General features: G+C 44.1%; 2 protein-coding genes across 7 annotated transcripts; both read left to right on the top strand.

The window, feature by feature from the left end:
- The first annotated feature begins 1819 nt into the window (after positions 1-1819).
- Positions 1820-4309, top strand: UBC (ubiquitin C). Its single transcript, XM_069791108.1, has 2 exons — positions 1820-2054; positions 2774-4309. Exon 2 carries the CDS (start codon positions 2780-2782, stop codon positions 4151-4153), a length of 1374 nt encoding a protein of 457 aa, XP_069647209.1. The 5' UTR covers positions 1820-2054; positions 2774-2779; the 3' UTR covers positions 4154-4309.
- A 5267-nt stretch (positions 4310-9576) lies between these two features.
- LOC104311468 (transient receptor potential cation channel subfamily V member 2) lies at positions 9577-23160 on the top strand. Of its 6 annotated transcripts, XM_069791103.1 has the most exons (17): positions 9585-11683; positions 12338-12455; positions 13392-13687; positions 14335-14468; positions 14790-14942; positions 15642-15782; positions 16268-16566; positions 17022-17198; positions 17644-17802; positions 17924-18019; positions 18550-18620; positions 19332-19497; positions 20256-20322; positions 20410-20717; positions 21119-21237; positions 22052-22146; positions 22923-23160. In XM_069791103.1, exons 3-17 carry the CDS (start codon positions 13449-13451, stop codon positions 23051-23053), a joined length of 2355 nt encoding a protein of 784 aa, XP_069647204.1. In that variant the 5' UTR covers positions 9585-11683; positions 12338-12455; positions 13392-13448; the 3' UTR covers positions 23054-23160. The 6 variants fall into 6 exon arrangements, with proteins under 6 accessions (XP_069647202.1, XP_069647201.1, XP_069647205.1 ...); XM_069791100.1 differs by having other exon boundaries at positions 9579-11538; positions 20256-20717; XM_069791104.1 differs by having other exon boundaries at positions 9580-11683; positions 20256-20717; positions 22878-23160.
- The last annotated feature ends 1428 nt before the right edge of the window (positions 23161-24588 follow it).

Raw genomic sequence — 24588 nt, 5'->3', positions numbered from 1 at the left:
CATCTAGAGGGACATTAAAAAACAAAGACATGCACACTAAAATCCTTAATACAAGTCTGATGTGCTCAAACACAGGCTAGTCTTTAGATTAGCCTGTGGTAATCTCCAGCTTAACAGATGTAGCCTTTCACATTTCTAAGTATTAGTTACTCGTGGCCTTCCTCCTAGGACTCCATGGTATTGTTGGCTGAGGGACACGGTTCCTGGAGCAGTGCCTGGGATATACAGCTTACACAGACCAGCCTTGGAGGAAACATTTAGTCACCCTGGCACCATGCAAACAAAACGAACCTATTGGAAACACCAAGCAAAACTGGCCACATAAAGAAAACAAATATGATATTGCCTACATCTGCCTTTTGTCCTAAATTCACGCAGCTAAATAATATTTCCAAGGTTGGTTATTGCCATGGAGCTGTCTCTGAACTTTCCAGTTACCATTTTGCTCTCTTCCTGTTCCTACACTGTGAATAATTATTGTTGGGACGATTTATTTCCTTTTTACTGTAAACCAGGAGGTGCTAGCAGACGCAAGCCCTGTTAGGGGAAAAGAACGCAAAAGGGTTTTGTTGTTGTGGTTTTTTGGTGGTTTTCTGTTTTTGTGTTTTGTTCTGTTTTTTAAAAAAGGGAAATAGAGTAGCTCCGTACTGAGTCTTGCCATTCACATATGTGGTCATGCTTTGTGAGTGGAGGCTCTGACAGCAAGTTTATCTGTCTTCACTGAAGGAGCTAGTAGCAGGTAGAAACACTGCCACATAAAAACCTTTTTGGATTTTGTGTGCTCCAGATATAATATGATATGAGTTCAGAGTCAGTCTGAAAGGTATAATGAAGCTTAATTAACACAAAGCACATTTCCACATCAGTTCATGGAAGGAAGTTGCTCCATAATCTCATCAAAGCTTTCTGTTCTGAAGGCAAGTAAACAGCCATTTGAATTTCAAATGTCAGCATTTCATCAAAGGGCTTGTTTTGCAACCTCACATTAAAGAATTGTCAGCTGGCTGAAATTGGCTCAAAGGGCTGCTCAGGAAATGGGCCGCATGACGAGGGGCACACTCACAAGTAGCAAGCGTGACACACCAGGAGTCACCAACCCTTGCCTAATACCTAAATAACATCTTTCTACCAGCTTTGCTAACTCACTTCTGCTCTTCCTGGCTTTTCCTCACAGCCACATATGACAGGACCAGCCCTACAGACTACTCCAGGCCCTGCCATAAATGCTTCATGCCACCCCCGGGAAGGGGGTCAGTCAGATGCACTGGTATTTCTGTGGGTCAACAAAAAAGCTGGCACTAAGGTAACCCCTCTTTCTCCAGGCCACTTCTCCCCCAGTCAGTGCCAGGCTCCTCTCTAAGCCTTGCCTGGGGCTGAGACAGGGGCTAAAACAAGCGCCCCAGTGCCAGGCCCATCCCTGGCGGGAGGGCTCCGGCCGCTTCCCCCTCAGCACCCCCCCTCCCGCTCTCGCCCCGCCGGCCAGTGCCGCAGCACTAACCCGCATGCGCACAACCCCCTCCCCGCCGAAATCTGCCTCCGCAAGGCGGCTCCCCCCTAGCAACAGCGCTGACCTCACCGCGCACCAATCAGCGCCAAGCAGCACCCGAATCTTCCAGAGCTTTCCTCACAGCCGCCCCCCCTCGCCCTTCTCCAGCTTCCCCCCGGATCAACCAATCAACACCCACTCTTCTTACTGCGGCACCAATCAATGTCCAACTTCCCGTTCTCGCTACTAGCCGCTTCACCGCGGCTCCGGATCCATCCGCACCCTCAGAAGTTTCTGGATTTTTAAGGGTCTGAGGTCCCACACTAAGACTACAGGACCCCTTTGCCCCCTGGAAGAGTGATCGGAGAGGAGAAAGGCGAGTATTTTTCATAACAGTGTTTTTTTACTTGGGACTACTTTGGGAGGCGGATGGACACCTCAGCTTACGGGGGCGGTGCTTGGCTGGCAGGAACCGCATAAATACTGGTGGGACTGCGTCACGCAGTAGAGTACAGCTGCGGCGGGAGAGAGCGTTCGTTTTTGGTGTGCAACGTTCAGGGCCGGAGACGTGAGTTGACTGGTGGGAGAGTTTGGGGGATTGGAAAGGGAAAAACGGGGTGATTTTTCTGGGTGGGGAGATACAAGGTGGGGGTGGATGGTTGTCGGGCAGTATTTTTTTTGTTGGGGGGGGGGGAAATTGTGCGGAGTCTCGTTTTACTCTGAACCATGTCGCTGAGAACCGGGGGTGGGGTGGTGTGAGATGGAAAAAAAAAAAACAAAAAACCCCAAAGCCTAAAGTAAAACTGTTACCTTAGGAGAAGGAGGTAGCGTTAGGGTGAAAATGGCGGAGGCTGTGTTTGTCTTGCCCGGAAGCAGGTTGCTGAGTCACTGCCCGGGGGGGAGCAGCACGGTGTGCTGTTGTCGCAGTTCGCTACCGGGAGATCCCGCAGCAGCTGTGTGGGAGGCTGCAGTGGTGCGTCCCACTGCCGCATTGCTGCAGTGGGGATTGGGGGGGCAGGGGAGGGTCTAGGAGCCGGCTGGTGAGAAGCAATGTAAGGAATCTGTTACAGGAACGCAGCATACCGAGCGTCCAAAAGAGGTTTAGTTAGTCAAGAGCAAAGAGTTGGGGAATGGTTGTAGTAAACTTTAATTAAAAAAACATTAAGTAAAAAATCTTAACTCGTATTTATATAGTGTGAAATTGCAGCAGTAGTCCATTTATTTCAAAGTTGTTAAAGACTGTACTTTACTGAGTAGCTAAAGCTGAAACTTTGGTATGTTTTGCAGTTCAAAATGCAGATTTTTGTGAAGACCCTGACTGGCAAGACCATCACCCTTGAGGTTGAGCCCAGTGACACCATTGAGAATGTGAAGGCCAAGATCCAGGACAAGGAAGGCATTCCCCCCGATCAACAGAGGCTGATCTTTGCTGGCAAGCAGCTGGAAGACGGACGCACCTTGTCTGACTACAACATCCAGAAGGAATCCACCCTCCATCTTGTGCTGCGCCTGAGAGGTGGCATGCAGATCTTTGTGAAGACCCTGACTGGCAAGACCATCACCCTTGAGGTTGAGCCCAGTGACACCATTGAGAATGTGAAGGCTAAGATCCAGGACAAGGAAGGCATTCCCCCCGATCAGCAGAGGCTGATCTTTGCTGGCAAGCAGCTGGAAGACGGACGCACCTTGTCTGACTACAACATCCAGAAGGAATCCACCCTCCATCTTGTTCTGCGCCTGAGGGGAGGCATGCAGATCTTTGTGAAGACCCTGACTGGCAAGACTATCACCCTTGAGGTTGAGCCCAGTGACACCATTGAGAATGTGAAGGCCAAGATCCAGGACAAGGAAGGCATTCCCCCCGATCAGCAGAGGCTGATCTTTGCTGGCAAGCAGCTGGAAGACGGACGCACCTTGTCTGACTACAACATCCAGAAGGAATCCACTCTCCATCTTGTGCTGCGCCTGAGGGGAGGCATGCAGATCTTTGTGAAGACCCTGACTGGCAAGACCATCACCCTTGAGGTTGAGCCCAGTGACACCATTGAGAATGTGAAGGCCAAGATCCAGGACAAGGAAGGCATTCCCCCTGATCAGCAGAGGCTGATCTTTGCTGGCAAGCAGCTGGAAGACGGACGCACCCTGTCTGACTACAACATCCAGAAGGAATCCACCCTCCATCTTGTGCTGCGCCTGAGGGGAGGCATGCAGATCTTTGTGAAGACCCTGACTGGCAAGACCATCACCCTTGAGGTTGAGCCCAGTGACACCATTGAGAATGTGAAGGCCAAGATCCAGGACAAGGAAGGCATTCCCCCCGATCAGCAGAGGCTGATCTTTGCTGGCAAGCAGCTGGAAGATGGACGCACCCTGTCTGACTACAACATCCAGAAGGAATCCACCCTCCATCTTGTGCTGCGCCTGAGAGGTGGCATGCAGATCTTTGTGAAGACCCTGACTGGCAAGACCATCACCCTTGAGGTTGAGCCCAGTGACACCATTGAGAATGTGAAGGCCAAGATCCAGGACAAGGAAGGCATTCCCCCCGATCAGCAGAGGCTGATCTTTGCTGGCAAGCAGCTGGAAGACGGACGCACCCTGTCTGACTACAACATCCAGAAGGAATCCACCCTCCATCTTGTGCTGCGCCTGAGGGGTGGCTGTTAAGTTATTGTGCATCTTGCTTGACAAGATTGCCAATGGCACTTGTGTTTGCACTGTAGTTTAATGTCTTAAGTTAAATGCAAGGTTAATGCAAGCTTAAGTAACTGCTGAACAACTGTCTGTTGAAATGCTAATAAAGTTTTCTGTTGCACATTACAACTTGTGGTCTGTCTTGGTTCAAGCAAGTAAAACTGGTGTATTTAAGTGATGTGCTTACTTTGGCTTTCTTCCATGGCAGTTTAAGCCTCTTTGCATGTATAATGAGCACCTTGTGGATGAAACATACCTGGATTAAAGTCTTAAATTAAGCACTAATACCATGTTACTACTTCCTGGAGTTTAAGATGGCTCTATTTCTAGGAGGGATAATATGTTCTGTTAAAGACCCCAGAAAGCGACCAACCAAATAAAGGGAAAGGAGGTATGACTGTCAATACAGTGGGGTGGGCTTTGCAGCAGTGTGTGGACTTGTAGTGTGTTTAAATTAACTACTAGTTGTGAAATGAGCGTAAACAGTTCCATTGCTTGATGCTGTGAAGTGATGGGAGCATCAGTATTTGGGGGGGGGGGGGGGGGGGCTATGTAAGCAAACATGAGTAGTTCTGTATTTTTCCAACTGGAAAAAAACTACTGTCTATTCCAGTGACAGCCTGTTCAAAGTGAATTTTACAAAAGTGGGTGTGGGGTGTTTCTCTAGTTGGCTGAACTACATGGAACACATGATCTGGGGAAGGAGTAATTGGCAGTGGGAGTTGTTGCTGGTGCAGGGGTGGGCAGGTGGGAAGGCTGCCTTAATACATTTGCCCTAGTGAGAACTGCCTTAAATACTGAATGGCAATACATGACTGAGCAGTATAACAACTTCCTGGTTTCATTTAAGTGAAGTTTTTTTTGCATAATTATTTAATGTTGAAAGCTAGGGAGATCCCACTAAAGTCTGGTTGTGTCTTTTAATAGGGTGGGTTAAGGGGATTGCACACACAGGTGGGCTTAGAATGGTTTAGTTCAACTGTGTAGTGGTGGGTCTTAAAAGGTGTATGTAATCATCCATGTGCCCTTTCACAGAAGCTTGACCAGGTAGTAAGGGTTGTGGCTGTCAATGTCTTGAATTTTGACAGCAGCTTCACTTGAAATGGGAGTCTTGGCATCAGTGTTTCTGTGCTGGTGCAGTTCACTTTTTACTGATAACCCTGTATTATGCCCCATCTTGGTTGACTTTTATTTTTGTCCATCATAGTGTTGCTGTGAAAGTTTGTTCCTCTTGAATTTGAGCTTTCAATTTAACATTATTGTTAACGTGAGTGTCTGTGGTGAGTAATGCACTTGTACTATGAGTGCATTCTTAGCATGGATACAATCATGGCCAGCAAGTTACACTACTGTTTTCATAGAAAACTGCACATTGTAAATAAGTTCAGTGTGGTTTTGATGGTGATAACCATGATAGGTTGGTTATTTTTTTCAGCAGCAGGGCTTGCTTCCCTGTCCACGTGTCTGTGCTAGCAGAAATGTAACGTTCTGTAAACAACTGCTGTTTCTACAGTAAGAGATACTTAGATTACTTGAGTTTTCCTGCAATTGCTTCTTTTGCCTTTCCTTGATTTTACACTTTTTGCAGTTTAGCCACTTAGCCAGGTCTTGCTTTTTCCACTTAAGCCCCCTAGGCAGGTTGCCCAGAGAAGTTGTGGAGACTCCTTCCTTGGAGATGCTCAGAACCCCTCTGGACATGGTTCTGGGCAACCAGCTCCAGGTGGCCCTGGTCGAGTAGGGGGACCGAACAAGATGACCTCCAGAGGTCCCTTCCAACCCCAACCATTCCCTGATTCTGTCACTTCTGTCTTAACAACAGCCCCACTCTCTGTTCAGTACTGTATAAACTCCCTGAGCAATTTATAGTCCAGAGAGATAGGGCACTGAATAAATTTACGTTACTTATCTTTTTCTGGTGCTGATTCACACCATGATAAAACTAGCTGCTCTGTCTTCTCTGGCTCATAATTAAAGAGATGTCCTTTCTCAAGTTCTGATAAGCTGTGCTGTGTGGTAACAGTTACAGATGCTAACTGATCGGACAGTGCAGGCTGGAGGTACAGGTTGGTTTAGATACAAGTCTAAATGGCAGGTAGCCTTTTCTCCAGAGTCAAGTCACTGAAGGAGAAGCATTGCAGAAGTGTTGCTCAAAATATGTTGTGGTGCCAAGACTCACTAGGCAATGTTAGGTGCAGCTGGCTTTGTGTAGAGCTATCTTTGGGGTTTGGTCTGCTCTGCAAGAACAGGGACCCTGGAAGGTGATGTGTAGCTCTCCGAGTGGGTCTGCACCAGCTTCCCAGTGCACGCTCACTCCAGCTTTACTCCGCCTGAGCCAAACCTATGTTGAACCATGGCCTCTGCTGGTCCTTCTGGTGTTCCTGTTTGTGGATGGTCCCTAAGCGGAGCTGTGCGTGGAGTGTGCTTCGGTCTGGTGTTGCACCTGAGGTAATAAGTGGTGGGAAGAGGGGAGAATGTTCAGGCATTTTGTGATTGTGGGGAATGGCTCCAGCCTGGTTTAGGGAGCCTTGGCTGATCATGTGAAATTGAATGTATCTGTGTGTTGTTTTCCCCAGCCCTGTAGGAAGATTTCCTCAGGTGAGGCTTGTGCTGAAAGTTAATTAGCTCTGCATTTGTCTTAGTAGAAATGCCAGAGAACAGCACATCCTTAAAGCCAAAGTACAAGGGGTGAAATCTGCAGCACTTACCTGGGTGATATGCGGAGCTGGATTCTGGGATGGCTTGTGGTGAGGATGCGGGGGCACTTGTGCTGGACTTGAGCTTCTCTTGTAGGAGCTGTGTTATCGAGGCTTCTGATCCCCCAGCTAATGGAGGGGTAGCAGTCGCTAGCTGGGGGAGATGACTGCAAGGGATTTTTTCATTAACAATAAACTCTTTGCAATTTATCTTACGTGATGTGAATTAGGGAAAAGTATATAAATTACTAGGAAATGTAAATATGAATTTGCATAACATGCATTGGTTACACTGAAGAAGTTCTGAACAAAAGACAAAAGTAAGATGTATCAGGCAATATGAGTGAGAATATCTTAACATACACCATTTGGGTTTTTTACAATGTGGTGGTACCTCAATTCAATCTGTTTAGACCCAACTATTCGTAACTAAAATAAGAATTTAATAGGCTTCAGCCAGTATCTGTGTGCTATTAAAATAGAATAATTCTAATGCTCACATATTGACAACAGATACTGGTAACGTCTTTTAATCCTGCTGAAAGCTGAGCTTTGTGACTGGCCTTTGGGTTTGGGGTTTTTTTATAGCTTCAGTTAATTTCTAGTCTGTTCTCTCTTAAAAAAAAAATTCCAAGATTTCAGGGGGTTTGTCTTCTGTGCTTTTAAAAAAACACTTCTGTTTTAAGAAGACAAATGAGATAACCCTGTTATAGTGGGTTTTGGATATGCTTAGTGTTTTGCTCTGTTACAAACTGCCCCAAAACCTAATCATACAGGGAAGGTGAGAGTTAAGGCAGATAAACATCGGGAATACCTCACTATTTTTGCAGTCTTGTCTGCAGTTCCAAAGGCATTGTGTAGTAGCTGCTTCAAAGATCCTTGGCTGCACAATTTTATATTTATGGAACATTGCCACATCATAAAAAACAGCCTTATTTGGAACTTGAATTTTTAAATTAGATAAGTTTGTGTTAACTATTTTGATACAAAGAGTAAGTGAATGGCTGTAATTCTCACAAGTATGTGCTTGCAACTTTTTTGCTATTTTTGAAGAATTCCCTATCGAGGCTGTTTTCATAAGCAGTAGGAATTCAGGTTTACTTCGTGGCCACTGGATGTCACTGTTTCTCCACAAAAGTGTTTTGTTACATTACCGTTGGGTTTCGTGTTTTGCTGCTGTTTGATTGTCAGTGGAGCATTCCTTCAGGCTGTAATCCTAAAGAAAGGGATACATCAAGTAGAAAGATACTTCCATTTAAGGAATAAAAGTGGATGGTTCCTTCAAAGGCCTGAGAAATATATAGATAAGAGCCTTTAAATATTATGATGTGAGACTAGTAGTTACAGAAACACTGTCATGTAAATTAATTGAGTCCCCGGGGCTATCAGACAAGTTCTGACAAAGAATTACATTTAAGAATATTTTTATTTTAGATTGAGCACTGGCTGGTGTCTCGAGAGGTATAGGATTCCATCTGTGTAACTGTAATAAATGAGGCTGCTAAAATTCATTCCTTCAGTGTGCGTTTTACATAATAGTTACATGAAAACAAAAATCTGGCCTTGCAAAAATACTTGGTATATTCCCAAGTGTGAAAGTACACCTTTAAAAGAAACAGTTTTTTCTAACCATGTAGCTTTCATGAGGTTTCAATGAAGTGCTGGCCTACTTGTTTTGGAGAGAGTTTTAATGGTCCACCCTTGCATGCTGTTATTACAGGCTTCCCTCCTCCTGTGAAGATGATTTTGAGCTGCTACTCCTTATAGTGGCTACAGATCAATGCTGTAATTAAATTACAGACACATGTAAGTGACTTTGATTTTCGATTTACAGCATACAGAAAATATGACATTAATCATAAGGCTATTATGTTTTTCGGTATTGAACAGATAATACATATTTTAGGAAATGTGCTTGTTTCCATCTTTTCAGAACACAATCTTCCTCATGCTTCCTTTTACATTCTATTTAAGCAGGTTCTGGTCATTGCTTTTCCTGCCATGAACTACTGTATTTCTTAATATATAATCTATAATTATATAATAATTATGAATATATTCAATCATAATTATGAATATAGTTGATAATATTATTAAATGAAAATTATTTATTTAAAATTTCACTTAGTAGTTAAGAGTGAAGAGAGAAGAGTTTGTCTTCTCTTTTCCTGGATTTAAGGTTTCCACAGAATGTGTGTCTCCTGTCAGGAGAAACTTTGCGCCATCAAACACATTTTCACAAGTAAAATAAGTACTGAGCAATTGCAAGTTTTCTTCTTGTTACCCCAAATAAAAGCCTCAAAAGGCAAGAGGATGACATGTTGCTTTTGAAAATTCGGGTTGGCAGATAGGTGACATTAAATTGCTTCTTTTATTCTCCCTGCATGCTGCTTTGGATGGCTTCCTCCTGAGTCCTAACAGCTATCAGGATTTTAAATTTTGGTGGCAAGATGCTTGTTAAGCATCACAACCAGCTCAGCTAGCTAGTGCACAGCAGTGACGTAATCCCATTACTGACCTCGGAACGCTGTCACCAGCAAGTGCACATTTGGGCAGCTCTTGTATTATTTTTCTGCCTTGCTTTTCCCTTCTCTGAAATGGAAGTGCAAGTGTTTACCCTAGTGTACTCTCTGAGAAAGCATGTGCGCATGTGTATGTGTGCACATACCAGTGTTTCTGTGTTCCCCCGGCAGCTCCATGTTTCTGTTTGCTGTGGTGACCTCTCAGCTGGCAGCGGTTCCTTTCCCAGCAAGCTGCACATTCTCCTTCCTCTGGGTAAGCTATTAAAACCAGATGTGCAGGAAGGACTCTGTTATGATGCACTTTTCTGGGCTGATTTCATTCCTTGGCTGGAATGGTGGCCTGACTCCCATGAAAGCTGGGGGAAAAGCCCAAGAAGATTTAAACTTGTAAGTCTGAGCTAAACTCCTGGGCCTGAATCTATGTCTGTTGATATCACAGTAAATTAAGTGTAACATGATTAAAGCAAACTGAAGTAAATCAGTGCAAGGCTGGAGTGAGGGATAAGAGAGAGGAGATTTGGTCTTTCATTTATCTGCATATGTTTGTTCTTTATAGGCTATTCTGTGGGTCCTAATAAATCATTAAGCCTGGAAAGAATAAGTAGCTTTGCGTTGTTCATGGACCAGCTTAATTTTGAAACACAGGAATCTGAGAAACAAGCTTGTGATCTCATGCAAAACCATGAAAGAGGAAAAGGCACCCTGCCATTTAATGGGTGTATTCATAGGAAGGTCATCTCACACCCTGCATCTGACTCAAAGGAGAAGCCATCTGGGAATGTTTCTGTGGGTGACAACCATGTTCCAAGAAGCCTCACATCATCCTGCAGTCCTATTGGATGAGGATTGCTTTAGGCTCTCTTTTGGCTTGTAGTAGGTTTGGAAGAAGGAAAGCCACAGCCAGAGTTCAGTGTGTCATGATGTGACACCCCTTCTCAATGTTTTTGGACCAATGATTAACTTTAGTTTGCACTTTTGAGATTTCTTGTGGAATGTGCCCCTGCTATCAAGCTGTTGATTAGAAGAGCTATTTACCATTTTGTTAGTTAATAAGATTCTCTAGATGAGCTCTAGATCACATAAATGGCTTTGTAAACCATCAGTCCTCTACGGAGTACAGATGAGAATCACTCTACAGCAACATTGTGCTGGGGGAAGGCTGCTCAGACTGTGGGTGCTGAATGTCATCCTGCACGATGCTGCGGGAAATAATGATCACGCTGCCTCCTCAGGCCTCAGTTCTGTTAGGAGTGGGAGAGCAAAAACTAAGACACTTGGTGTGGGCTGATTTCCTCTGTTTCCTAGGGCTCCTGTTTTGTGAGTGGTAAGTGAAGCAGTATTAGTGTGCGTGCATGGTCTCAGTGACAGTCAGTTGTAAGGGTGGCCAGTCTGTGCTCCCAGAAGTAGCCTCTCCAAGACTTGCGCTCCTTTGGAGAACCAACCCATTAAGAAGTGGACACTAGTGGCAAATTAAGTAACCAGTGGCCTAAGTGTTTTGGAACTGGGGCTGCTTTGTGCAGTCTCCTGTGCTTGCAATGAGCAGCTGACACTGTACTTTGTAGGGTAACATTCTGGCTAGTTTATTATCTCGCACAGTTTGCACTGCCTCGTAACTGGGGTGTGTGAACTTGTGTGAGGAGAACGGTTTTCCCACAGAAACAGTTGACCTCAGATGGTTTGAGGCATGCTTGCTTGTCCTGGGGCTAACCGAGGGAGCCTTGTGACAAACCTCACAACTAAACCACAGGCTCTAGCACTGTCAGGGTCAAATCAGCCACCTCCCTTGAGGTCTGAGTGGGCTGTTGTTGAAAGCCACAAGACGTTGCCTCTATATGTGCAGGCAGGGGTTAAGCATTATGAATTTGCAATAGCCAGCCAGCTTTCCCATATAAGAGCACTGCATTCATTGGCTCTCTCTTTTACTGAGAAATCTAGCTAGTCATTTCCTGTGCAAGCCCTTCTTCACTTTGCAAACTGCTATACAGTTGAGTAAATAACAATGATCCGTGGTTATTCCTTCTCACGGGCAACTTGGATTCTCTCATGGACCATCACTAACTAGGAGTTCAACATTGTGCCATTAATAGACTGCTAATATGAGTGTGGTCATCTCTGCAGAAAAGGAGGAGTCTTACCCATGGATGTAAATAATTTGGGGTCTGCTTTCATGTTTATTAACACTTGTTGGTATTTGACTTGGTTTCTACTGAGAGATTATTTACCCTGTGAAGGATCCGTTGGGACTCCTTGTCAGATCAGTTCTTGGGTGGAGCTTGCAGCAACTTGGGGTAAGTGCTGTGCTCTTCCTCTTTTGACAGCAGGGCTTTTTGGTGCTGCACTGCTCAAAATGGCTTGGTAAAGTTGCAGAAAGAAACAACTCGGTTCTTGAGTAGAGAAGTGAAAGTTGAGCTAGCAGAGAGGGCTGTCTGTGTTTCCTAGGGACGCACAAAGTGGATGTATACATTATAGGGTCCTTTTTTATAGGACCGTTTTGCTCTTGCTTTTAAAACAGATGGTCTGTCTGTACAAGACTGACAATAAATAACTCTCTCGAGCGCTGTGGAGAGATGGAAACTGCAGCTGAGAAATGATTTTGGGGAAAGGAAGACAGAAAAGCACAAGCAAACTATTATGGAAGTACCAATAGCCCTCTAAAGGATCGGCAAATGTACCAGTAAGTGTTATGGGGGAGGAAATAAGTCTGAAATGGGATTATAGGGTGTATGCTTGTGTGTGCAGAGGAATGTTTGTCATTAGAGTGCAGACTAAACTGAATGGCTGAATTATCATAATGGTTTGTCTTGAAATCAGCCCTTGGATTTCTTGCTGTGAGCTGCATAAAGATGTTTTGTGGCTGTTTTCTGCCTAGAACTATGTTTCTCCACATCCTAATCTAAGCCAGAATGCTTATGCTGTGTCAATTTACCTCTCTGCCGGTACAGGCTATGGAGTCTGGCTGTAGTCCCAGCAAGGGAGATTTCTCTTCAGAGAAAACCTGTTAACCATTTGGAGGGAGTACATGTGAATAAGACGGAGTTATTAAAAAACCCTCTGCTTCAGGTTGGTAATCATGGATGTTTCCTTGCTGCCTCACAAACTGTGTGTGAATCTGCAGTCGTATGCTGACTAGAGATAGCTTGCATTACGTGTGGATCTGAGATGTAACCAGATATATATGAAGAGACGTTTCAAAAGAGTAAAAAAAGAGTACAGTACATATTAAATGAGAGAAGCGGGCTGGCTGGGTGCTCTGGTGAATACGAATGCTCTCTGTACAGCAGATCTGGATCCAGCTTTGCTCTTGGAGAGCTGTGCTCTGTTCAGGCTCTGAGGGCTGTAAGTGTCCGCATGGCAGCTGGGGTGTGTGTTTGCCTGGGCTGTGGAGCTGGAAATTCAAAGCCCGTACTTGCATGGATAGCCAACAGCTCCAAACACTGGGGAGATCCCACTCATTTTGCCCCAGGATGAAATACGAGAACGCATGAGGGGAACGTAATTTGCACATAAGTTTTCCCTGTAGAAATGGCATAATGCTTACCAACAGAGAACATAAGCAAACTTATCACTCTGTTCCAAAGAAGGCCTACAGTTAATCTTATCTGTTTTGCCACTTGGTGAGTAGCCTGTGTTGGCTGCACTGAGACAAGAACAATGATCGTAGTCTACTAAAGATCCACTTTCTTTGCCTTTTATGTAAGGAACCTGTGCTGCTGCCAACAGGTGAGGTCATCTCACAAAGGGGGTTCAGATGTTCTGCAGACAAGTTGCCTGTATTTCATGAACTGCTTTTGAACTTCTTCTCCAGTGGTACCTTATTTAAGGCCTTGATCCTTTATTCAAATACTCCTACTGTGCAGAGTTTTGCTGAATCTCTCTCTCAAAGCACCCATAGTCAACTGTAGGAATGCTGGGCCTGGAAACATGCTTTCCTCTCTGTGCCACACCAAGCACACTCTAGGTTTGTGAACAAATTGTGTTAATTCTCCCTCCTTGCAGGTTTAGCCTCCCAGCGGGGGACGTCTTTGGTGATCTGCAAGATTATCTGTACTAGAAATGGATAACTTCACAAATGGGCAGCCGGGCCCAGGTCAGAGGAACAGGTTGATGGGATTGCTAGAAACAGATGACAGTATCCAGGAAGATAAACCTGCATCTAGTAAAAAGGAAGAAAGATCAGGACATGGAAAGAAAGGAGAGCCACGACCCTTGGAGACGCCTTATCAGAAGGAGAGCAGTGACTTTCCTCCTAAAGTCAAGATTAATCTGAACTATCGGCCAGGGCTCGTCAGCAAGTGAGTGACTGTTGGGTGTTTGACAAGGGTGTGATCCCTGTTGATCTGTACTGATCCCTGCTGGTAGGGGTCTATAGACTTTACCAAATCTAAACTAAAAGTAGCAATGTAGGAATATCACAGGCATCTGGTGGGAGGTGATTAAAAGCAGAAAGGGGATGCATTAGCCCTTTCCGTCTGCACTTGGAAGGTATGTGTGTGTTGTGGTGTATTTGGGGTGTATCTGAACTAACACTAAATAAGCCAAGTTGGGTGTAAGAGCAGCCTACCATGGAGCCCTATACAACTGAACTGGTCTTGCCAGGGAGGGATGTAAACCAACTCACAGAGTGCTTCACACCATGTGATGGGGCTGACTTTGGTCCTGCAGCTATCTTGGGCTTCTCTGTCTTTGTGCTCTGGATGCATTCCAGGGTTGCAGATTAGACTGGATCTGGGAAGAGCTCCAGCTGATGGAAAGAGCAGCCACTGAAGAGAATTCTGGGAAATAACTGTCTCTATTTTTCCCTTGACTCAAAAATAAAATACTTGTTTTTTCTGACAAACTTTTCTCCTCCCTCCTTTCTTACACTGTCCCACTAGAATTTATTGCACACTCTTGTCTTCTGCTCTCCAGAACTTCTTAACATTTTGCATTTCTTCCGTAGCCAAAAGGACCCCAATCGCTTTGACAGAGACAGGCTCTTCAGCGCAGTCTCAAGGGGCAGCCCTGAGGCACTGGATGGTTTACTTGAGTACTTACGGAGGACCTCCAAATTTCTCACCAATTCTGAATACACAGGTAGATTTCTGCTTAGTACACCGTAAACAGGGTTAGCAGAGGCAGTGCTTGTTAACATAAGAGGAAAGCAGAGGAATCTTCTTTGCTTTCTCCAGCCCTCTGTCCATTCTTTTATTTTCCTAATGTCCACCCGAGGATGGAGAATGCCATTAATTATATATATCCTAAGGCTTTTGCCTCTACTGCAGACTAAGAGTACTGAGAAACACCTTTAAAATAATTATTGTATTTGGTCCTACAGTGACAGTTAAGTTCTGAATCGAGTAGTACAGCTGTGTGCAAAGTACACGCACAACCCGTTCAATACTCTTTTTCTACTAGATGCAAAGACTGGGAAGACCTGCTTAATGAAAGCCCTGTTGAACTTAAAAAATGGAAAGAATGACACAATCCCACTTTTGCTGGAAATAGACCAAAAGACACAGAATCCCAGGCCACTTGTTAATGTGGCATGCTCTGACTGTTACTACAGAGGTAAGATTTCAGTTCTGATGCTGTGTCAGAGCAGCTTCCCCATTAGACAAGTGAGATGTGCAGATGCAAGGAAAAAGAGGGGAACCAGAGCTTATGCAGCACTGCAGTTCCAGAGTTCTGGTGCAGTTACAGTAACAGCCTACTCATCTTTTATTTCTGATTCTGGTACTGCATCATCTTCAGCCTTGAATTATACACTTCTGCAACTTTGTTCTTGGTCTATAAAACAGAAGTGATACATGTTTAATAACCCAATAATATGAGAGGATTTGCTTGGGAAATCTTAAAAAGCATGTCCAGAAGTGAAAAAGAAATAGTATATCACTATTAAAGAATGAGTTCTGCTGTTTGGGCTATTCTTTTAATAGCAGACATGCAGCATAGTCATGTACATGTATGGTTGTCTTTATCCTCTCATAGCTACTTGGGATCTTAGTGCCAGGTAGGGGTAATTGCCTGGTCTTGTACTGAATTTCTGATAGTCTTGAGGCTTGTATTCTGACTCAGTGTTTGCAGCGCGCTTTTCCAATGAACGTTGTTGAAAGTCATCAGTTGCCACCCACACCCTGCCCAGCACTGAGACTGCAGGATTGCTATGCAGAACATCCGTTGATTGTTGAAACAGTGCTTTCCTGAAGAGTCCTTTGCCTGTTCCCTCTGATAGTGGCACTGAATGATAGGTTTTGCCTGTTTCCTTAGGCCAGACAGCACTCCATATTGCCATAGAGAAAAGGAGCCTAGATTTAGTGAAACTTCTAGTAGAGAATGGAGCTGATGTCCATGCCAGAGCCCATGGTGAATTCTTCAAGAAGAAGAAAGAAGGAGTTAGCTTTTATTTTGGTGAGTCAGTGTGGAACATGCTCCTTTGCTTTTTTTATTGCCTTACTGTCTGTGGTGCCACTAAATCTCAGTTGGTTTTGCCCCTCTGTGTGTGGGTTGCCATCTCCACTGTCCTGTAATCAAGCTCTTGACTTATTTGAATGGCAGGATCCTTTCACAGACTTGGGTGTCCAATGGGCATTTGCCAGCATCTTTGGTTTTACGTATTTAACCCTGTCTGAGGGGCTTCAGACAGAGACAAATACTTGGTTAGTTTAGCCAAATTAGGGGTCTGGGAAAGTGTTTCAGCTGCCCCCAGAAATAAGGAGTAATTGTTTACTGCAAAACCCTTTCTGAGTCTTGAGACACTGAGAAAGAACTTGTTCTGTGTTCTGGTGGTAAAACTATAGGCTAAATGTATTTTCTTATAATTGCTTTTTTTTTTTTCTTTAATTCTTTTTCACCCCTTTCTGCTTCCCCTCCAAATACTGCCCTAATCTCTTCAGGTGAGCTTCCCCTCTCCTTGGCTGCTTGTACCAACCAGCTTGAGGTGGTGGAATATCTTCTAAACAATCCCCACCAGAAGGCCAGCCTCCAGGAGCAAGATACACAGGGCAACACAGTCCTCCATGCCCTGGTGATGATTGCAGATGACACTGAGGAGAACACCAAGTTTGTGAGCACAACATATGTTGAGATCTTAAAGGCAGGTGTGAAGGTTGACCCAACGTGGAAACTGGAGGAGATAGTGAACTATGATGGACTAAATCCTCTGCAGCTTGCTGCCAAGACAGGCAAAGTGGAGGTAAAGACAACTAGAGGAAACCCCTGGGGTTGCTGAGAAACAAGGAAGACTGTAGCATACATCCTCAGCATAGCAGCGGGGTTTGATGTAGGAACATCTTACACCCAACCTGTAGTAATGCTGCTGACAGTGGCAGTGCCACAGGAGACAATAAAGGCGGCCTCTTCCAGGCCACTCCAGTTAGTGTCCTACAGAGCTTCAGCTGGCTGCTGCTGCTCTCTGTCCCAGCCAAACCAGCTGGTCTGGACCAAAATTGGTTCTACTCCTGGAAGAGCTGATACAAGGTGTAGTTAGATTGCCTGCTTTTAGCCAGATAGGCTGGTGTTTGGATATATCAAGGTGTATAATGCAGAAAGCCAGGTGTCCCGTATTTGAAGGTGATTTGGGTATGCTTGTGTCGTTCTGCACCTTCATTAGATACAAATTTTTCTGGTATGCATCCGGTTTCTCTTCAGATCTTCAAGCACATCATCCAAAGAGAGATCAAAGACCCAGTGTACAGGCACCTGTCACGCAAGTTCACTGAATGGACGTATGGACCTATCCATGTGTCTCTCTATGACTTGTCCTCTATAGACAGCTTTGAGGAAAACTCTGTGCTGGAGATTCTGGCATACAGCAGTGACACACCGGTGAGTGCTTTTACTAAAAGTCAAAGACAGCAACATTTTTTCTGCCTTTCTGTAGTGTTGCTGTATAATTATGCAAATCATTTCAAGTTAATGTGGTGTTTCACATCATCATTTTTGTGGAAAAGAAATGCATGATGGAAGTATTTGCATATTTTATTATTTATAGTCTGCTTGGTATGCCTCTGATAATCTATAATATGAGAGAAATTTTTGATCCTTTGGTTGTCCTAAGCCTGGATGTGTCCAAATAACTTGATGAAGCCAAGCACAATTAACTTCTTATGGGATGGTTGATCTCTTTCATAATGAAAGGCCTGACTGAATAAACCCTTAGCAATACCCTACTTGGAGCCTCTGAACTCCAACCCTGAAAAAGACAATGCTGTGGTGAATTTGCATTCCTGTTGACACATGGGTACCTTTTTTGTTGTTTGTTTTTCCATAGAATCGGTACAAGATGGTGGTTTTGGAGCCACTGAACAAACTGCTTCAGCAAAAGTGGGAAACATTTGCTTCCAAGAGATTCTACTTCAGTTTTGTCTCATACTTGTCATTCATGATCATCTTTACAGCCATTGCATACTATCAACCCTTACGGGTAAAGGTAGGTCCAGTCTTCTTTTATCTAGAAAGGCCTGAATGAATGGAGCTGAGTTTAAAAAGTGTGGGGTGGTTGTCATCACTACCTCTGCCTGTCTTCAGTGGTTTTTGGTTTTATCTTGCAGCCTTCATTTCCAGTGGAGTTCACAGCTGGAGGCTTCCTGTGGGTCTCTGGACTGATCATTATCTTGCTAGGAGGCATTTATCTAATCTTTGCTCAGGTATGGGGATCTCATGTGGTTTCATTGTAAGAAAGAAAAAAAGGAAACGATCACTGACATGGAGGCAACAGATTCAATTCTCCTGATATGAGGGTGTGCACGAGTGGATGGCAGGAGGGAATCCTGCTCTGAGACACTTACAGTGTCAGCACGATCTAGCAGTGACAGGGGTGGCACAAGCCAGGTTGCTGGGCAAGAGCAAGAATAGGTTCACAGCAGCAAATAATTACGAGAGACTTCTGTGATTTATGGTACCAAAATGCATCCTTGGCATTTAATACAGTCTATTAATAAAGCCATTGGGCTGAGCCATGATTCAGCCCTTGTTTATCCTTGCCCTTTGTAAATAAGGCCTTTTTTTCATCTTGGAAGTATTACTAGCTGAGATTTGTGATCTTGAAAATGAAAGCATGAATAGCAGCTTATGGAGCAAACCTTTCCCCTGAGCAATAGGCTATGCTGTGCAGGAATCGCTCTCTAGCATGCCCTGTTTTTCTGATGAATGGCTACCATTGATTTTTCTCTATCAGAGTCTGTACTTGCGGAGGAGACGCCAGTCCCTGAAGACTATGTGTTCTGACAGCTGCATTGAGATCTTGATGTATGTCTCTTGAGGTTTTTGCACAATGAAAGCATGGATGAAACTGGTTCTCTGCTGTGTGCAGCTAAGTTGCCCTAACATTACTAGAGAGATGGTGAGCAGGAAAGACTGATTCTCTGCCACTGTCTCCTCTTTCCATCCCTTCCCTGCTTGCTTCTCCTACCTGCTGCATCTTGTCATAACTCTTTGTTGTAATGGACTTCGCTGGGTAGGTTCTCTCCTTGGATTTGTAGCGGAACACAGTACAGGTCAGACCCTCAATTATTCCACAGATAAGAACATATACTTGTTAGAAAAAGAGCTCAAGTTCTCAATCATACTGTCACAGCGGCTCAGAATTGGTTGAAAGGAAAATAACTTCTGTTTTCTGAGGAGAAATGTGTATAGATGCATGTGTGTGCATGTATGTGTGCATGTGTTCATAAGTGTTAAATTTTTTTTCCATTTAATATGAGTTATGTGAGTTACATCAAGCAGTTCAGAGTTTCCATACTGTGAGAGTAACCAGTTCATAACAAAACTGCAACAATTTGTGGGTCTGGTTATAACAGGATTTGCTTATATAAACTATGTGTCTGATTAACTGCTACTTTATATGCTCCATGTAGCCTTGTCAAATGTGTTTGCTTTTACTTGCAAAACAGAACAGATCTGCAAATGGGCCTCTTTGTTGAGGTAAGTTACTGTGCCACTCATTCTATTTCTCTCCAGCTTCATCCAGGCTTTCTCATTGCTGCTGTCAGCCGTCCTGTATGGTGCAAGTTCAGAAAATTATGTGGCAGTGATGGTGTTCTCCCTGCTTTTGGGATGGGTGAACACGCTGTATTACACTCGGGGCTTTCAACGCACTGGGATCTACAGTGTCATGATACAGAAGGTCAGTACTTGGAAAAAACCTTGTATGAAAAGTGTTTGGGTGTGAGGAACTAATAGAAGTCCTGCAATTATTTTTCTTCTCTCAGGACCATGAAAACCATAAATGCAATTGAGTCACTGACTATGGAAGTAACAATATTGCAGAAGGAGTTTAGATCAGTGTCTTCAAGGAAGTACAATTGCAGCAAACCACTAGTTTGCTATCTTTGAATATAGGAAGTCACAGCAGCTGACACCAGTTTGTCATAAACCAACTCAAAACTAGCAGTCAAAACCAGTGGGAGTTCCCTGGAACTGTTATGCTTGGGCTGAGAAATGTTTCCAGGTCCATAGAGGAGTCTGGGACTAGAAAGACAAGACAAAGCAGAGGTGAAATGAGTTGCCAGGGAAGAATTCTGATCACCACTTGTCTGAAACCCAATGGAGACGGAAAAGAAAGAGATGTGTGCGTTGAAACAATTTGGAAACAGCCATACTGGGGAACTGAGATGATATTTATTTGTTTCAAAGAACCTATTCATACAAACATAACAACAAATAATTTCATGTAGTACTCTCAGATTAAGCTACCAATGATGTTACTTACCTGAGGAAGTAATTTAACATGTATTAGTAGTTGCTTAAACTGGATAAAAGCATTTTCCAACTTGCTTTCAATATTGTTACTGGGGGTTGGTTTATGATGTGTGAGAACAGGAGATCATCCTCGTGATTTCATGTGAGATAAAGGATGGCACTTCCTCCTGATTTGTGTTTTAGACTATCCTGAGAGATCTACTGCGTTTCCTCTTGGTTTATATCATCTTCCTCTTTGGCTTTGCTGCAGGTAAGGCCTTACTCAGCATTAGGTTGCAGGCTGGGCTGCAAGAAGTAAATTTTTCTGAAGAAGATTCAAATTCTGTTTTTCTCATAGCTCTGGTTACGCTGATGGGGGACGCTCCTTCGGTCTCTCAGAACAAGTCTCTTGCTCAGTTGGAGAGTGCTGGGAGCCATGCTATGTACGGTGGGCTGCTTAGTGTTTCCCTGGAGCTCTTCAAGATCACCATTGGGATGGGTGACCTGGATTTCCAGGAACATGCCAGATTCAGATACTTCGTCATGTTCCTGCTGCTTCTCTTTGTGATCCTCACTTACATTCTTTTGCTCAACATGCTGATTGCGCTCATGAGCGAGACTGTCACAGATATTTCTGGTTACAGCAAAAGCATCTGGAAGCTGCAGGTGAGGCGCAGTGCTGCTCAGCAGTTATGTCATGGCCCAAAACTCCTACCTGAGTCTCATAACATCAGAGATGACAGTGCCTGTCTTTGTCCTAACCCTGAGCTATGAACTTCTCTTGTACATAAACTTGCCACTCTGGGGGCTAAATCCTAACATCATTTTTAGATATATTTAAAACTCATGCTGTTTGCATGGCTACCAGCCAGTCCGGATCCACATGCATAAGTAACTTGAGAAATTAAGTAACTGACTGGTAGTATTAAGCTAAGGAGCACTTTGGGATTGGGTTCCAGAGTGATTTTCTAAGTCAAAGTAGTTGCTGATTGGGGAAGATTCACTTGAAAAGAAGGTCTGGGCTCTGTATGCCTTGTTTGCTCTCTGACATAGACTTCTTCTTTCAGAGGGCTATTGCTATTCTAGAAATAGAGAAGGCCTGGCTGTGGCGCCAAGGTGGGAAGAGGAGATCTGGCTGCTTCATGTCAGTGGGCCTCAATAAGAAAGATGAGAGGTGGTGTTTCAGGTAAGACAGATGTACCATTACCCCTTATACACCAGCCTAGTAAGGGGTTCCCATGATTCGTAAGCTGGTAACCCTGAACCGCCACAGGGAATTTCAGCACTGATGCAACAGAGTGACTCAACCACACATTCCTGGGTACTTGCAAGTTGGTTGGTGATTGCAGTGCTGGAAGTTTGAGAGCTAGCTGAGCCGCCAGCATTGTCACCAAGACATGCTGTCACTAAAAGGTGTCCTGTTTAACCCAAATCTGTGCAAGTGGTTATGGTGGCAGGGTGCCTGCAATGATGTTTTCTTTGCTGCTGCGAGTATAGCCGTGCCCAGAGCAGGCTGTGGTGGGAGGGCTGGAGGCTGGTGGCCCCTTTGCTCAGGAACATGCAACTTGAGTGCAGCACGAGGGGGCAGCACTCTTCCTCGCATATAGGAGCTGGGAGAGCAGGTGAACCTTTCTCCACCCAGTGAACCGAACTGCAGACAGCACTTCTTAACTCCAGGGTGTTACGGAGCATGTATAGAAAGTGCAACCTAGGAGCCTCCTTTGTATTAAGTATGCTCCCTGCGAGAAACTGGAATATTTTAAAACAAACAACATAGACCAGCACACAATATGCAGGGGAAGAAGATTTACCTTGTGGAGCTTAGACTACAGAAGATCTTCACTCAAAAAAAAAATGCTCTGTAGTGTGTTGTTGCTACAGCCAAACCATTAGGATTGTGTTGGCAGGATGAGCTGGGTTGGGATGCTGTGGGGACAGTGAAATCTGGACTGAAATGCTGTGCTCCATACATCAGTGTCTGCTGCATTTTGTCTCTCCAGAGTAGAGGAAATTAAATGGACGAATTGGGCAAAGGATGTGGGAGTTCTTAAGGAAGACCCTGGAAACACCAGTGATTCAGAAATAAATCCAGAAGGTAAATTAAATAATGAAGGAAGGTCTTCAGTATCCTTTTAGCTTCCTGCTCAGCAGCTACTCTTGGCATGTTATTATGTCTTTGATAACAGAAATTTTAGGCAGGCCAGCTTGCTCATGAAATTGCTTCCACACAGCATACTTCAACAGTAGCAGCATCACTTGTGAGCTGAGAAAATAAAGAATTAGAGTAGACATGGACCTGGTCAGAGTTTGGGAACAAATAATGAGAATGAAGGAGATGCCATTCCTACTTATGTCTGGTAGAAATGGGCAGGAAACGCTGCTGAGAAAAGCAAGGGCTGTTCTTCCCTTTGACTCAGTAGCCCAAACGCATGGTGCTTTTTCTAGAAAAGGTAAAATTTAGGCCCACTCATACTGCAACTGTTAAAATCACAGGGCTTTTATAGCACAAATCAGGGCATTGACAATGGCAACTTTGTCAGATTCTGCCTAAGGTAATTATGTTTGCTTCCCTTGTTACACCTGGGAAGCAACTCTGTGAGGAAAATGGAGAGCTGTTACTTTCTCTAGAAATATTTTGTTCAGCCTGGCAGAGCTTGGGCGGAAGCTCCACTGGATTTAAACACGGCCCCCTGCTCTTCCAGCGTAGGTTCTTCCTAGATGCCAGTGTTCTAGGAGTGGGGAGGTTGCAACACTTAAAATACTATCTGGTGTATGTTGGGTTTTCCCCAAACCTGCACTCTTCTAAAAACTGGATCCCTTTGTCAGCTTCCTGCTGACAGAGGGCTGCTGTTTTTATGTCTCCTGCTATAGAGACAAGATCATGGAAACGGATGCCACAGAAACAACTGAGATCAGCTGTTTCAGAGGAGCAGTCACTGTTACAGCCCCAGCTATCAGCAACTGAGATGATACCTCTAGAGGGACAAACCAGAAATCTTTAGCAGGTTTTCTGGATTACAACTTTGCTTCCATCTTCAAAGGAGTAGTTCTTCCTATAGCGGCTGGAAGAATTGAAGGCATTATCAGTATTAAAGTACATTTCATCGAAGACTGTGGTTCAGCCTGTGGCTTTAAATATTTTCATGCACTTTAATCATTAATTTCCTCTGAAGAAACTATTTTTACTCAACTTTCTCTGCCTGACACTTTCTTATTGCTATGTCTAAAGGTATAAGAGTGAGAGCAAGATCATGGGGCAGTGGGGAGTGGTCTTTAGGAAGGCAGTGCTTTCTGAGCTGTATAGAAATAATGCTATTTGCCATAGAGAAGCAAAGGATGGAGTGACCTATCTAAGAATGGGTCGACTGTTATTTTTTTTGTCACAGGAGGCTACACTGAAGTACTTTGGAATAAAGAGTGTTGTAGAGTCATAAAAAGTTGCTAAGGATGGAGTTGGCTTCTGTGCAAAGCACTGTTGGTGTGAGACATGAGTGGACAAACACACAGTCTTCAGTCATCAAGAGCCATACTGAGTCTTTATGTCAGTATCTGCAGTGCTTGGTGTTTAGCCGACATCACAATTCCCATTTTACAGTATTATAGTGAAATCATTTGCACGATGTGCACATTTGCTTAAGAGCACAAAAGCAATGTGGATTTCCTGGACCTGTAACTTCACATGGTGAATTTCTGAAACATCTGTCTTTCACAGGTTGCTTTGTCTCTGTAGAAAATGGCAGCAGAGTCCTGCATATGGCTTCTGAGAGACAGATGGGCCAAAATGCATCGTACAGTTAACGTTTCCTGTCGGTCTTAGTGAGCATCCTGTCTTGCTGTAAATGATTACAAGGACATCATTGCTTTTTGTAATGTGCACTCTGCCTCAGGCAGGGTAGGAAGCATACTTTAAACTCTGTGGAAAAGAGATAAAAATGAGCTGTCTCACTTTCAGCCTATATTTAAAAATAATAACATGTAGTATTTCTGTAAACTGTCAATATAGCAGGTTTATTTAATTGAAAATGTTCATCCTTGGATACATTTTCAGAGCTTCAGCCTCTCTCAGAAAGGAAGAGAAGATGTGGTCAGTATCAACTATAAGGCTTTATCAAATTCCTGATTACATTTCATCCAGCACTGTGCTGACCTCACTGCCATGGGAGTTAACTCTTGTTTTTCATGACCTCATATCAGTTTATGCAGCCACATCTGAAAATGTAACAGCTGATACTGCATTGGATGCATCTTTCATACAGGGAATGGCTAGCGATAACCTGAAAATGCTGCAGACTACAAATGTTGGCAGCACCTTTCCTTCAGTGAGATAAACTATGCAACTCAAGATCTCCTGTCTCTCATTTGTGCTCTGAGCAGGTGAAGCTAGGAGGTTTGTCTTTTGGAGACAATCATCTTAATCCTGTTGCTTACTGCATGCACATGACTGGCAGCAAAAGCATTGCTTTTAAAACTCATTCCCTGTCACTTCAAACGGGTTCTTCCCCTGTGCTTGGCAATTCCCTCTGCAGCTTCACTGCAT

Source organism: Haliaeetus albicilla, chromosome 9 (genome assembly GCF_947461875.1).
Source record: "Haliaeetus albicilla chromosome 9, bHalAlb1.1, whole genome shotgun sequence".
Lineage (NCBI taxonomy): Eukaryota > Metazoa > Chordata > Aves > Accipitriformes > Accipitridae > Haliaeetus > Haliaeetus albicilla.
This window is presented reverse-complemented; position numbering and strand designations above follow the sequence as displayed.